The sequence below is a fragment of the Musa acuminata genome, chromosome BXJ2-4, assembly GCF_036884655.1.
Source record: "Musa acuminata AAA Group cultivar baxijiao chromosome BXJ2-4, Cavendish_Baxijiao_AAA, whole genome shotgun sequence".
Lineage (NCBI taxonomy): Eukaryota > Viridiplantae > Streptophyta > Magnoliopsida > Zingiberales > Musaceae > Musa > Musa acuminata.
This window is the reverse complement of record NC_088341.1, coordinates 42,187,913-42,199,492: the sequence shown is the minus strand read 5'-3', so window position 1 is coordinate 42,199,492 and position 11,580 is coordinate 42,187,913. Positions and strand designations below refer to the sequence as shown.

Here is an 11,580-nt window from a genome sequence, read left to right as displayed (position 1 = left end):
AGGCAAAGAGAAAGATCAGACGAGGCCACAGTGTCTCGGCTTTTGGCTACAAAAAGGGGACGACCTGAGTGCTAATGCTATTGGCACTTCGTCTTTGTCTTCAGCCTTGTGACAGCGAAGGCAAGAGGAGTAATAAATAGCAACTCTCATGTACCTGTCATTGCCTTCTTCTTTTACTGGGCTTGGGTTCACTCTGTAACTTCTTGTACACCTAAGGAGTTCTGATGCTCTCTAAAGGGAATACAAGTTTCTGTCGATAGCAAAATGTCTTGTTTCACAATGAAACCTCTCTTGTACCAATAGTGTATGACCTTCCTCACACTGAACAGTTCTCAGGCATCTAAGGAAAACTCCAAGATGGAGACGGACTTGACACCTGCAACTTGAATGGTGAAGTTACATGATATTTGAGAGAAAGAGGTGGGTGGCCATTTTCTTTGAGAAACTCTACTAACTTAGTGCAACAATAAGATCATTGATTTAATTATTCTTGGATCACAGATGTAGATTTATGTTTTATATTTGATAATAACACATCAAAACTATACAAACTATATAAAGCATAATTAAAAAATATTATAAATGATCTAAATAAACTTCTAACCTTAATCAAATAAATTATAAGTATAAAAATATAATATTATAATAGTCTATAAATAATGAAAATATAGTGTTCTCAATACATCAATAAAATACTATAAATATTATTAAGAAATACTATAAACGAGTCAAATAAAGATATTATAACACATCAAAACTAGTAAAAATAAGTAAAATAAATTATCAATATATTTGAAAGATATTTTGAATTTTTTAATTAGAGATGCTATTTGAAAAAAACAAAAGAGAATATATTTTTTGAGAAAGACCCAAAATATGAGTTTTGTCCAAGAAAATCATCAAAAAATTACACTTAAAATTCGTTATCCTACAAATGTATGTACTCTAGCAATTTAAGGAACTTGAATCCTATTCGATTGTACATACAATACGTTAGCAATTTTGTTTAGAATGTTAAGCGTAGTGCATCCCATGTTGCTCCATTATCTGCCAATATATTTCTCTACAAGAGATAAATAAGATAAGTACAACAATCGTATAGATAACTCCTGCTTTTGGAATTACAAAGAAGTCATTAAAGAGCTCAAAACCATTCATCGGACACGGGAAGCGACTTTTCCTCTATGTTGAATATAATATGTGATCATTAATGAATGCCGTCGGCGCGCGTTGGAGATGCGTGCGATGCACGTCGCCTTTTTGTGCACGGGCCTCCCGTCGTCGCCGCTTCAGCATCGTGACCCCCCACCTACCTGCATTACCATTGGCCAAACCGCAGGATCCACGTGTCATCCACCTGTCATCCGTTGCCGAGGTACGTAAGCGAGGTGCTTTTCTACTATCATTAATACGTAAAAGGGCATAAAAGGTGTTTTACTACTGTTATTAATACGTGAAGGGACAGCAAAGGTGTAGTCTCTGAGATTAGTTTATGGTGCTTAGTACCAACGAATCGCAGCATTAAGCTACTAACCGTGATTAGTCGGGGTGGGGAAGAGGAGACTCCAGGCAGTTTGAAGTCAGGTGTATCCCAGATGCAGCGAAACGAGCCACAACTGCCGACACACTTTGGAACCCGAAACTAGAACGACGAGAACGAAGGAACGCCACTTCCTCTCGCCTCCTTTTCCGAAACAACACACGGCGAGGGCGGTTCCCCTCTTTAGATCTCGCAAGTACCTGCTGCCAGTCCACCAGGATGGAAGACTGTGGTCCGAGTCTACCATCAGATGCCCAGAAAACCTCATCCGAGGTAAGATCACTGGAAGTTCCGATCGAAGGAAGCACGAGAGAGTGATTTTTTGTTCTTTTTTTTATGATTTTTTTGAGTAGGCCGTCTGCCCTTGTCAAGAACCCTTCTGCTTTCCAGCTGCATTCTCGCGACATTGCTGTCGAATACTGATTTGTCCCCAACCTTCGCATCAGGTAGACTCTCCCTTCCATGGTCCGAGTGGCTATATCCTTCTTGTGTATTTTTCTTCAGATCCACAGAAACAAAACCCACTGGAGAGAGAAAAAGTAATATAAAATAAAAGGTCGCCGGCATTTGTGTATGATGAGGAATTTTGGGGAGTGAGTGTTGGTGAAGATTGTATTATAGAATCCTTGATGGAATTTCTACCTCCTGTCGGTCTCATGCTTGACTTATGAACTACCGATCTGACCGCATTTGGGTTGTGTGATCTGTGTATGGCTTTTCTGTCCCGTACCCTTCTCCGACGACCTGCCGCCTGCCCCCAACAACTCCTCAACAAATCGTGACATCTTACTCGAGATCCCGATCAGACTAGGATGTGACCTTGTTTATGCTTCGGTCGGTGGTTGTTCTTTAAATTGAAAGCCTGTTGCAGATGGTGTAGGAGTTTGAGCCAGAGGAATGGGGGCGGTTGGCGCGGAGGAGCTGGTGCGGTGGGAGAAGATGGAGGAGGCAGCGGAGGCGGCATCGGCACCAGCCGGCGGGGGTGGGAAGGTGGAGAAGATATTTGTTTCGGTGCGTTTGAGGCCTTTGAGCGAGAAGGAGGTGGCAGCAAACGATTCCTGTGATTGGGAGTGCATCAATGACACCACCATCATTTTCAGGAACAGTCTTCCAGAGCGATCCATGATTCCTACTGCCTATACGTTTGGTGAGTTCGCTTTAATTACTGGTTGATTTTTCACCTTTCTATAGATCTTGTTTGTTTGCAAAGTGAACTCCAGATGTTCTGTCTGATAAATGCAAGAATTATTTCGTTGATGAGGTTTAATTAAGCTACATTTTGAGGATGCCAAAAGAATCTCTCTCTTCTGTTGATTGCATACACGCATGTCTCTTCCCTCAAATTGTCAACACCTACAGCATCTTAAACATTATTAACAATGACTTTTAGTGGCTCCATTCATATTCTATCTTTTAATGTTTGATTCAACATATCATTGCCAAGGCTTGGTTTTTCTACATTTTCTGGAATGCTATTTTACATGTTAATGTTGAAATTTTTGCCTTCCTTTCTTTTTCTTGCCTTATGATTTTTGCTAATAGACAGGGTATTTCGAAGTGATTGCACCACAAAGCAAGTATATGAGGAAGGGGCTAAGGAAATTGCTCTTTCTGTAGTTAGTGGTATTAACTGTAAGTACAATTACCTCACTATTGGTTTTTCGTAAGCATCATTGAACAGTTTAAAATTCTGATATATTTTCTTTTCAGCTACCATTTTTGCTTATGGGCAAACAAGCAGTGGTAAAACATACACAATGACTGGTATAACTGAGTATACTGCAGCAGATATATATGAATACATTCATAAGGTAATTTGGAATATGATATTAATGCTCTCTCATTTGAATGTGTATCTTATCTGTGCCTGTGCTGTGAAAAAGTTATGTTTTTCTACCGTTAATTGTCTTGTTTGTTTTGCAGCATGAAGAGAGAGCATTTGTGCTGAAGTTCTCAGCAATTGAGATATACAATGAAGCCGTAAAAGATCTGCTCAGCACGGATTCGGGTCATCTTAGGCTTTTAGATGATCCAGAGGTGAAATGTCTTAACTGGACATTTAAGTTATCCTTCTATTCATGCGAAAATGAAGTTTTAAAATTGTCATTGTCAGAAAGGAACGGTGATTGAGAAACTTACGGAGGAAACATTAAGGGATTGGAACCACCTTAAGGCACTCATTTCTGTGTGTGAAGGTGATAAAGCAAAAATTTTTTAGAGAATGCCATTTTTGCTGATTATTGAGATGTCTTAACCGTGTGAAATTTAATTATTCTTAGCTCAGAGAAAGATAGGGGAGACTTCTCTAAATGAAACAAGCTCGAGATCTCATCAAATACTTCGATTGGTTTGTTCCTCTCTGTTCTAATAATTGAACTGATAAAAAGCTTCTGACCCGGTGTAGAATAAGAAACTTAAAATATTTCCTATGGCTAATTGTTGCTTGCAGACTATTGAGAGTTCTGCTCAGGAATTTCTGGGAAAGGACAACTCAAGCACACTTGTGGCTAGTGTGGTATGAAAATCTTCATTTGTGTTTTTCTTTCTTATGGTAGTTTCTAAATGTGCTAGAGGGAGATTGCAGAGAAAGCTTGATTTGGTTTTTTTGCATGCAGAATTTTGTTGATCTGGCAGGGAGTGAACGTGCATCTCAAGCATTATCAGCTGGTGCTAGGCTGAAAGAGGGATGCCACATAAATCGAAGCTTACTAACCCTTGGAACTGTTATTCGCAAGCTGAGGTTGTTGTACCTTCTTTTATTTCTTTTGCCTTGGTACTGATTCATCTGGATCTTGTTTATCATCCTCTAGATTTAAATTGCTTTTGTGTGTAACAAGTTATCAATGATGGTCTAAAGATATCCATCGTAACTGGCAAGAGAGAGGTGTTTAAAAAAAAAACTTGACATGTAATTTTCATTAGGTCTAAAAGTCATAGATTAACATTATCTCGTGGTGTTACGTTGTGTAAATTGTTAAAGGTGGTTAAGAAAAGGCGAGAAAGAAAATAATACCAAGTGACACAGGCCATGCTTGCAAACATCTCCTTGACACTAGCCAGTCATCCTGTCATATTACTCTTAAGTCTTAACAGTGGGAGACATTAAAACCCATTGATTTTTCTTTTCTAGAATATGCTTTTTAATGTTTTTTAACTTCCAACTTGTTTGCGCTTATATTAGGTTTTTAATGAATATATTCTAAAAAATATTGTTATAAATTAAAGTTTGTCAAGTATGTAAGATTACTTCAGACATTTATTTTTGAAAATAGCAAATTTGATATATCTATTTTTGATTAGCATGGCTAAGTTTGCCATGTAGCTATACTCGATGCCCATATCCCATCTATGTTTTAGCAGATTAGCATAATCAAACATATTTTAAGTGGATTGAGTGGGTTTATTGTTGGGACTTATGGTTTTGTTGTTGTTGCTGTATTGAGTGGGTTTATTCATTAGTCACTGTAGAGCCACAAGAGTTGAGATGGTACTTGAGACAGTCACAAGATCCTATATGCCATAAAGTTGGGTGTCAACAAAAATTTTGGCAGTGTATCCTTTACAATAACTATAAACAATGAGGAATTTTGAAGGCGAAGCAAAATTTGGCTGAAGACTATCTGAATGTGGTCATGTGCACCAAGTTTCCCTGAAAGATATTAGAAGGGCATTAAAGGTGGTCGGTCCTGGAAGTTAGAAATACTCCATAGAAGCAATAGAAGATTCTGGAGTTCTCTACTCCAGGATAGCATTTGGGTGGAGTGCCTAAGAGATGACATATAGGTTTCTAATATTTTGTTGAACTTATGTCCACTGTAGATGAGAGATGTGGGTGATTGACATTGCAGTGGATATAAACCTGATCCATTGTGCTACACAGTCTTGCCGAACCTAAATCAAAATCTTGGGAGTTTAAGGATCAGCAAAGTGAATCATTTTGGTCTTTTTTTGTATTATGTAAGACACTTGATCAAATAAATAGCTATGAGGAAAATATTGTCCAGTACATATCGGTCTGGATGAAACTAGGAACCATTGTTCTTTCTGCTTATAAGAATATGCATGCTATGTTGTCATAAAGAAGATGTAAACAGTGAGATCAGTTCCTCAGAGAGATCTACAGATTTGCTAATGCACTGAAAATAGAACATATGATGATCCAACATTCACATGATCCGTGAGATCAATTCCTCAAAGAGAAAATATCTGTGGATTTGTTAATCCACTCAAAATAGAATGTATAATGATTCAATATTCATGTAATCATGCACAAAGATTGAAGGCCCATTGATTCATAAAAGCATAAGGGGATTCACGTGATATTCTGAGCAGAGTATGTACCATTCTTTTGCTTTGATCCTGTGGGATTTCTCAAGTTCTAGGACATCTTTTATTCCATCATGTGGTTAATACATATATATGGTCTATGGTACCGGCTAGGCTCATATCACTCTTGATGAGAAGAAATTAAGTAAAATAACTAGCTCATATTTGGCAAATCCACTGCAACCATATCAGCTTGGCATCTATAATATCTGTTGTTAATCTTTTAATGGTCCTCTCTAAATGGGAAAAAAAGGATGCACTTGGCGTTTTATAACAAAAATAAATTTCCTTGATTTGGCTCTGTAGATCCACTGTCCTAACTTGAATACAAGCACCACATCTGAGGTTGCTGTTGTGTGTAATGAGTTTCCTAGTTAATTATTTATTTTGAAATTGAGGAAATTTCATCCATCATTTTGTCAACCTAATACTGTCCTTAGATTAGATTCAACAGGAGAACAACTATAATATGTTGATAGTAAACCAACGTAGCTGTAATATTTGGCTTGTGTTGCTGACCATGTGCTGACATACATGCACTTAGGGCATTCTAATCAATGCAACTATATCCTGATAAAAAAGGATATGTAAATATATGAATGGAATTTGGACTTGAAACTCAGTATTGATTATTTTATTTCATCAATATAAGTTCCTTCTCTTCTCACACTCTTTGTTATTGTTACTGATCATGAGCTGCAACAGATTTGGTTTTATTTCTGAAGCATCAGCTGTGCAATCAGTTCTAAGTCACTTGTGCAGCATGTGTTGATTGACTAATTTGTTACCAAAAAAAAATTTCAGGCCATAAGCCCAAAATATACGTATACTTTCTAATTAATTTTAAGACAATATTCAGTAGGCTTTCTGTGGTATTGTGATTCCCAAAAGTGTATGAATTAATATGTGCCTGTATAGTTCTCCTTTTGCCTATCCATCTGAAAAAAAAAAAGTTTGAGTTAGAAAGTGGATCTTGGTTGAAGTATTTTTATGATTTATAAAATGGTTATCTTCCATAATATTTCAAGAGTGTAAAAGAGGATGTTTGTGATTTTTTGTTTAATTTGATGATCTAATAAGCTTTCAGAATATAACCCTTCTTTCGACGCTTTCTACTTTCCTTTTTACCATAATCCTTGTCTTGGTTGGCACAGCAAGGGAAGAAATGGGCATGTACCATATCGGGATTCAAAGCTCACGCGAATATTGCAGCCATCCTTAGGGGGTAACGCAAGAACTGCCATTATTTGCACAATGAGTCCTGCAATAAGCCATATCGAGCAATCTAAAAATACACTTCTTTTTGCAAGCTGTGCAAAAGAAGTAGTTACTAGTGCACAGGTCAATGTAGTTATGTCTGATAAGGCATTGGTTAAGCATTTGCAAAAGGAACTTGCCAGATTGGAGAGCGAATTGAGATATCCAGGAATATCTCCAAGCGTTGAAGCATTGTTGAGGGAGAAGGATGCTCAAATTAAAAAGGTACAGAATAATTTTATTTAATTCCGCTTAATGCTTTTAGCATTGTTTATGATCTTTGTAGTTCTAATGAGAACAAGCTGCTCTAGTCTTGGTCTCAGTCCTGTGTTGTTGGCTACATTGATCTTTTCCTGCCACTGGGCCTTGTTGGGAAAAACATTACTAGTGAACCAAGAGCAATCAGATCCCTTTTTTTTGTGGCAACATAGATTCCTTCAAGCCTTTATTGTCATTCATGTGATGTATAAGTGGTTGCATTTTGAGATATACCATTAGCTAAAACAGAAACCATCTGAATTTCAAAAGACATGGACATCTTTGAACTCCTATAATAAACTTCCCAATACTCACAGCTGCAGTAGTGTAAGACATTGACAATTATTGGTAATATTGCGAACTGCACAGATGGAGAATGAGATACAGGAGTTGATCCAGCAGCGTGATGTAGCTCAGTTACGAGTGGATGGTTTGCTGCAAGTTGTTGGCAAGGATCATTCTTCAAGACAATGGGTATTCATTTTTCCTATGTGCAGTATTATCAATTAATTAATTTAGTTCTCTATTTATTCCTGTCTTTATTTCAGGAGTCAAGCCAAACCTCATCACTTAATGTACCTTATGCATGTGAGGATTTGCTTTCAATGACCGAGCGTTCAGATATTGCTGATTGTAGTCTTGATTCTTCTTCCACAAAATTTTTAACGTCAAGAAGTCAACACTACCTGCAAACACAAAAACCAGGCACTCCATCACCAAGGCACTCAATAACAAAATTTGAGTTCATTGGGTTAAGTGGAAATCAAGGTGAAGAAGAGATTGATAAAAGCCTCGATGGAGATTTTGAGGAAATCTGCAAGGAAGTTCGCTGTATTGAGATGAATGAGGCATGTAGAAGTGAAGATTCAAATTCCTTGCTAACTGAAGGAAGCAATAGTCTCGAACAGCCTGCCACAATTTCCTCTGAACGAATACACGGACATCATATACCTGAAAGACAGATGGATTTGGGATCACTTGGTGCTGATCCTGTCACATTGGAGCAACATCTTCAGAACGTTAGGAAGACACTAGTCAATTTTGTTAAGGCTTATCCAGATGCTTCATCTCCATGGTCCTCATGGCAAGATCCAAGTTTTAGAGCCTTGCCATTCAGTAGAAGTAGAAGCTGTAGGTCAATTTTGGTGAGCTCTTCGCCTTGGCTCCAAGAAGATAGTACGCCACCTAATCTATCTCTACGAGAGTTCCCAGGAAGGCCTGAAGGATTTCAAAAGAAACTATTTGCCTTAAATCATGGTTCTGAGATCAGAAAACTTTCAGTGAGAGGATCTCAAAATTCTGAAGATGACACCTCCTTTAGTGGAGAGAAACAATTGAATCCAGATGTTGATCCTGAAATTGAAACAACTAGATTGGATGATTACAGAGAGCCGAATAAGATGACTCAAGTCCATCGTAAGAAACAGTTGATCATTGATCAGGTATGAAAATTTTGACTGGAAAATTTTTTATCATATTTTTTCTTGTGTGCATTTTCGTGTCGCTGTGCAGTTCTGTGTGGTACATATAAGACAATTCTTATGATGTGCCATCTTTCATAAGTTAATTAATGAACTTTGTTTTAAGGGGAGATGGATCCTAACTATAGTAATTTACTATCATATGCTTGACATATTGATCTTATCTTCTTGGACCAATGTTTTCTCCATCACAACATGCCACCATGCCAGTCTATAGGGCATGCTGTAACCATGTGATGGTATACTGTTGGGCGAAAATAAGGAATGAAGAAAGGAGGAAAGTGCCTTGGGTTTTCTATCCAATGTCTTCTCGCATCTGATGGTAGCACTTTAGTTGACTTACGTGCCACCTATAGGACTGGGAGCTGTAGACTAAGAGTGATTGATGAAGAGATGTAGTATATGCTGGAAACAAAACTCATAAAGAACTTTGGTCCTGTTCTATACTCCTTTTAGTTCCCTGCTGAAACCAATGCACAATCCAAACATTGTTCATGGTGGGATGGGTTTGTTGGTTTAAGATAACAGAAATGCGGTTGATTACTTGATGGGGTGATAGTTATTTGGCTAATGGAAATATTGGTGACTAACACTGGGAACTAGCCCCTAGGAAGGTGTCTGATATTGTTTTATAGAGCAGATGAATGGTGTGTAACTATGCATAAGAATGGTTCTTTTAGATTGTGTTCTGTACCAAAAAAATGAAAGATTGCATGTGGATTAATAATGTGCTGAAGAATGAGAATGGCTGACTTTTTAAAGTCGTGTGGTTGAGTTAATAGCATGTAGTGTGTGCAAAAGTGAGTAATTGCATACTCTAATCATAAGAGGATTGGTTCTGTAACATGGTGGAGATTCTTGCATGAGTTGCACATTGATGTGAAAATCATATAGCTTCTAAATAGAAGATTCTGACTTGTATTTAATTGAAGAATCTAAAGCTTTTGGATTGCAGTGAAATGTCCAAGTATATACAGTCAACTTGGGGATGGACAAGTTATCCACTCCCTAGTATATTTTGCCAAATTTTCACTGTCAACAATGGAGAATTAGATGGACATACAATCTTTGACAGTGTATTGGTCCCCTAGGTGAACTGTTAGTAAGTTTTCAGATTTTGACATATCGATAATTGACAAGAACTTTAAAACTTGATGAACTAAGTCTGAAATGGAGACATCATCTGGTGTGGCAACTGTGTTCTTATGGCTCTTCTGTCCATATTCTGACTGCATAAATGATTCAGGATTATTCTATAGAAATAGTTTTCTGTTGGTTTAACCACGAAATTGGTCTTTTGATACCCCCAGTGCCAGATTGTTATTTCAAATAATATTGGTTTTCACTTTGAGAGAAACTATATTGAATGATGCATCTGATTAAGATAGTTTCATATTACTAAAGTAACAATGAACATGATCTTCAAGTATGTTGGTTACTCCTGCTATGATACTTTCTTTGAAGTTTGTGTTTGCATGATATCAGGAGACTGAATCGAATGTGGTTGAAGACTTTGGAGCTGAGAGTACTGTCAAGGATGTTGGTCTGGAATCAACAATGGATTCTCTGCAGTCTCCTTCCAGATGGCCTCAGGAATTTGAGAAGAAGCAACAAGAGATTATTGAGCTTTGGCATGACTGTAATGTTTCACTAGTCCATAGGACTTACTTTTACATGCTTTTCAAAGGTGATCCAACAGACTCTATTTACATGGAAGTGGAACTTAGGAGGCTATCCTTTTTAAGGAGCAATTTATTTCAGGGATACATGCACAAAGCTGCAGCAGTTGATCAGAGAACAACTTCCTCACAAAGGTTCTACCCTGATGCCGTGCCTACAAATTTCCTCTTATTTGTTTGTAAACATAGTTTATAGCTGAAACTATGTCTGTTTGCTTTTCGGCAGTTTGAAACTGCTTCGGCGTGAAAGAGACATGCTTTGCAGGCAGATGCAGAAGAGTTTGTCTGCGGCAGAAAGAGAGAGTCTCTATATCAAGTGGGGAATTGCATTAGACTCGAAACAGAGAAGACTGCAGCTTGTTCGGCACCTTTGGTCCAAGACCAAGGATCTAGAACATGTAAGAGAGAGTGCATCTGTTATCTCAAGAGTGATTGGACTTGCAGAACAAGGGCAGGCTCTCAAGGAGATGTTTGGGCTTACCTTCTCACCTCAAGAATCGAACCGAAGAACCTACAGCTGGAAACATGGATTGTCATCTCGTAAGTAAATCAAACACACACCGTGTGCATCATCTGCGGCTTGGAGTCAACTACCGTAGTTCTTGTTTCTTCAGGACGACATGATTCTTTTGCTCAGATTGAATATAGGAGGATTGTAAAATAGTTGCCGTTAACCATGTAATACGATCTTTATAATGTATGGTTAGTGCTCTGTACTGCTGCTCGTTCATTCATTAACAGCAGCAACTTCATGATGGTGCCCAAAGAACGATGAAGAGGGTTTACATCTTTTAGTCTCTTGAAATCCTTAAGCTTTCTGGTTTCAGTGGGAATCAAAATGTAGTCAGACGTGTAATCAGTTTACAGAACTGTGTTTTAGAGAGTATATATGCTCGGCCTTTGGACAACAAGCTGTGAAGGTATTCATGTATGAAATTAATGCTTTTGGCTAAGTTTGCTAATGTTTTTTTTTTCATTGGAAGGCCAAGTGAACAAGTTTTGAATGCTTGTTGATATTAGTTAAGCTGGATGACTTTTT

The 11,580-nt window shown here is 37.8% G+C and overlaps 1 protein-coding gene across 2 annotated transcripts; it reads left to right on the top strand.

Moving 5' to 3' along the window:
* The first annotated feature begins 1,591 nt into the window (after positions 1–1,591).
* On the top strand, positions 1,592–11,495 carry LOC103982796 (kinesin-like protein KIN-7F). Of its 2 annotated transcripts, XM_009399830.3 has the most exons (15): positions 1,592–1,813; positions 1,894–1,986; positions 2,412–2,687; positions 3,083–3,172; positions 3,251–3,351; positions 3,464–3,577; positions 3,654–3,735; positions 3,820–3,887; positions 3,990–4,055; positions 4,156–4,280; positions 7,021–7,348; positions 7,751–7,855; positions 7,930–8,823; positions 10,348–10,676; positions 10,768–11,495. In XM_009399830.3, exons 3-15 carry the CDS (start codon positions 2,438–2,440, stop codon positions 11,087–11,089), a joined length of 2,874 nt encoding a protein of 957 aa, XP_009398105.2. In that variant the 5' UTR covers positions 1,592–1,813; positions 1,894–1,986; positions 2,412–2,437; the 3' UTR covers positions 11,090–11,495. The 2 variants fall into 2 exon arrangements, with proteins under 2 accessions (XP_009398105.2, XP_009398104.2); XM_009399829.3 differs by lacking the exon at positions 1,894–1,986.
* Positions 11,496–11,580: the final 85 nt, after the last annotated feature.

Excerpts from the sequence above, each read along its gene's own strand:
- LOC103982796 (XM_009399829.3), top strand. The coding sequence starts at position 2,438 with ATGGGGGCGGTTGGCGCGGAGGAGCTGGTGCGGTGGGAGAAGATGGAG. Across the intron at positions 3,736-3,819 it reads ACTCATTTCTGTGTGTGAAG|CTCAGAGAAAGATAGGGGAG; the intron begins GTGATAAAGCAA and ends AATTATTCTTAG. Across the intron at positions 7,856-7,929 it reads ATCATTCTTCAAGACAATGG|GAGTCAAGCCAAACCTCATC; the intron begins GTATTCATTTTT and ends TCTTTATTTCAG.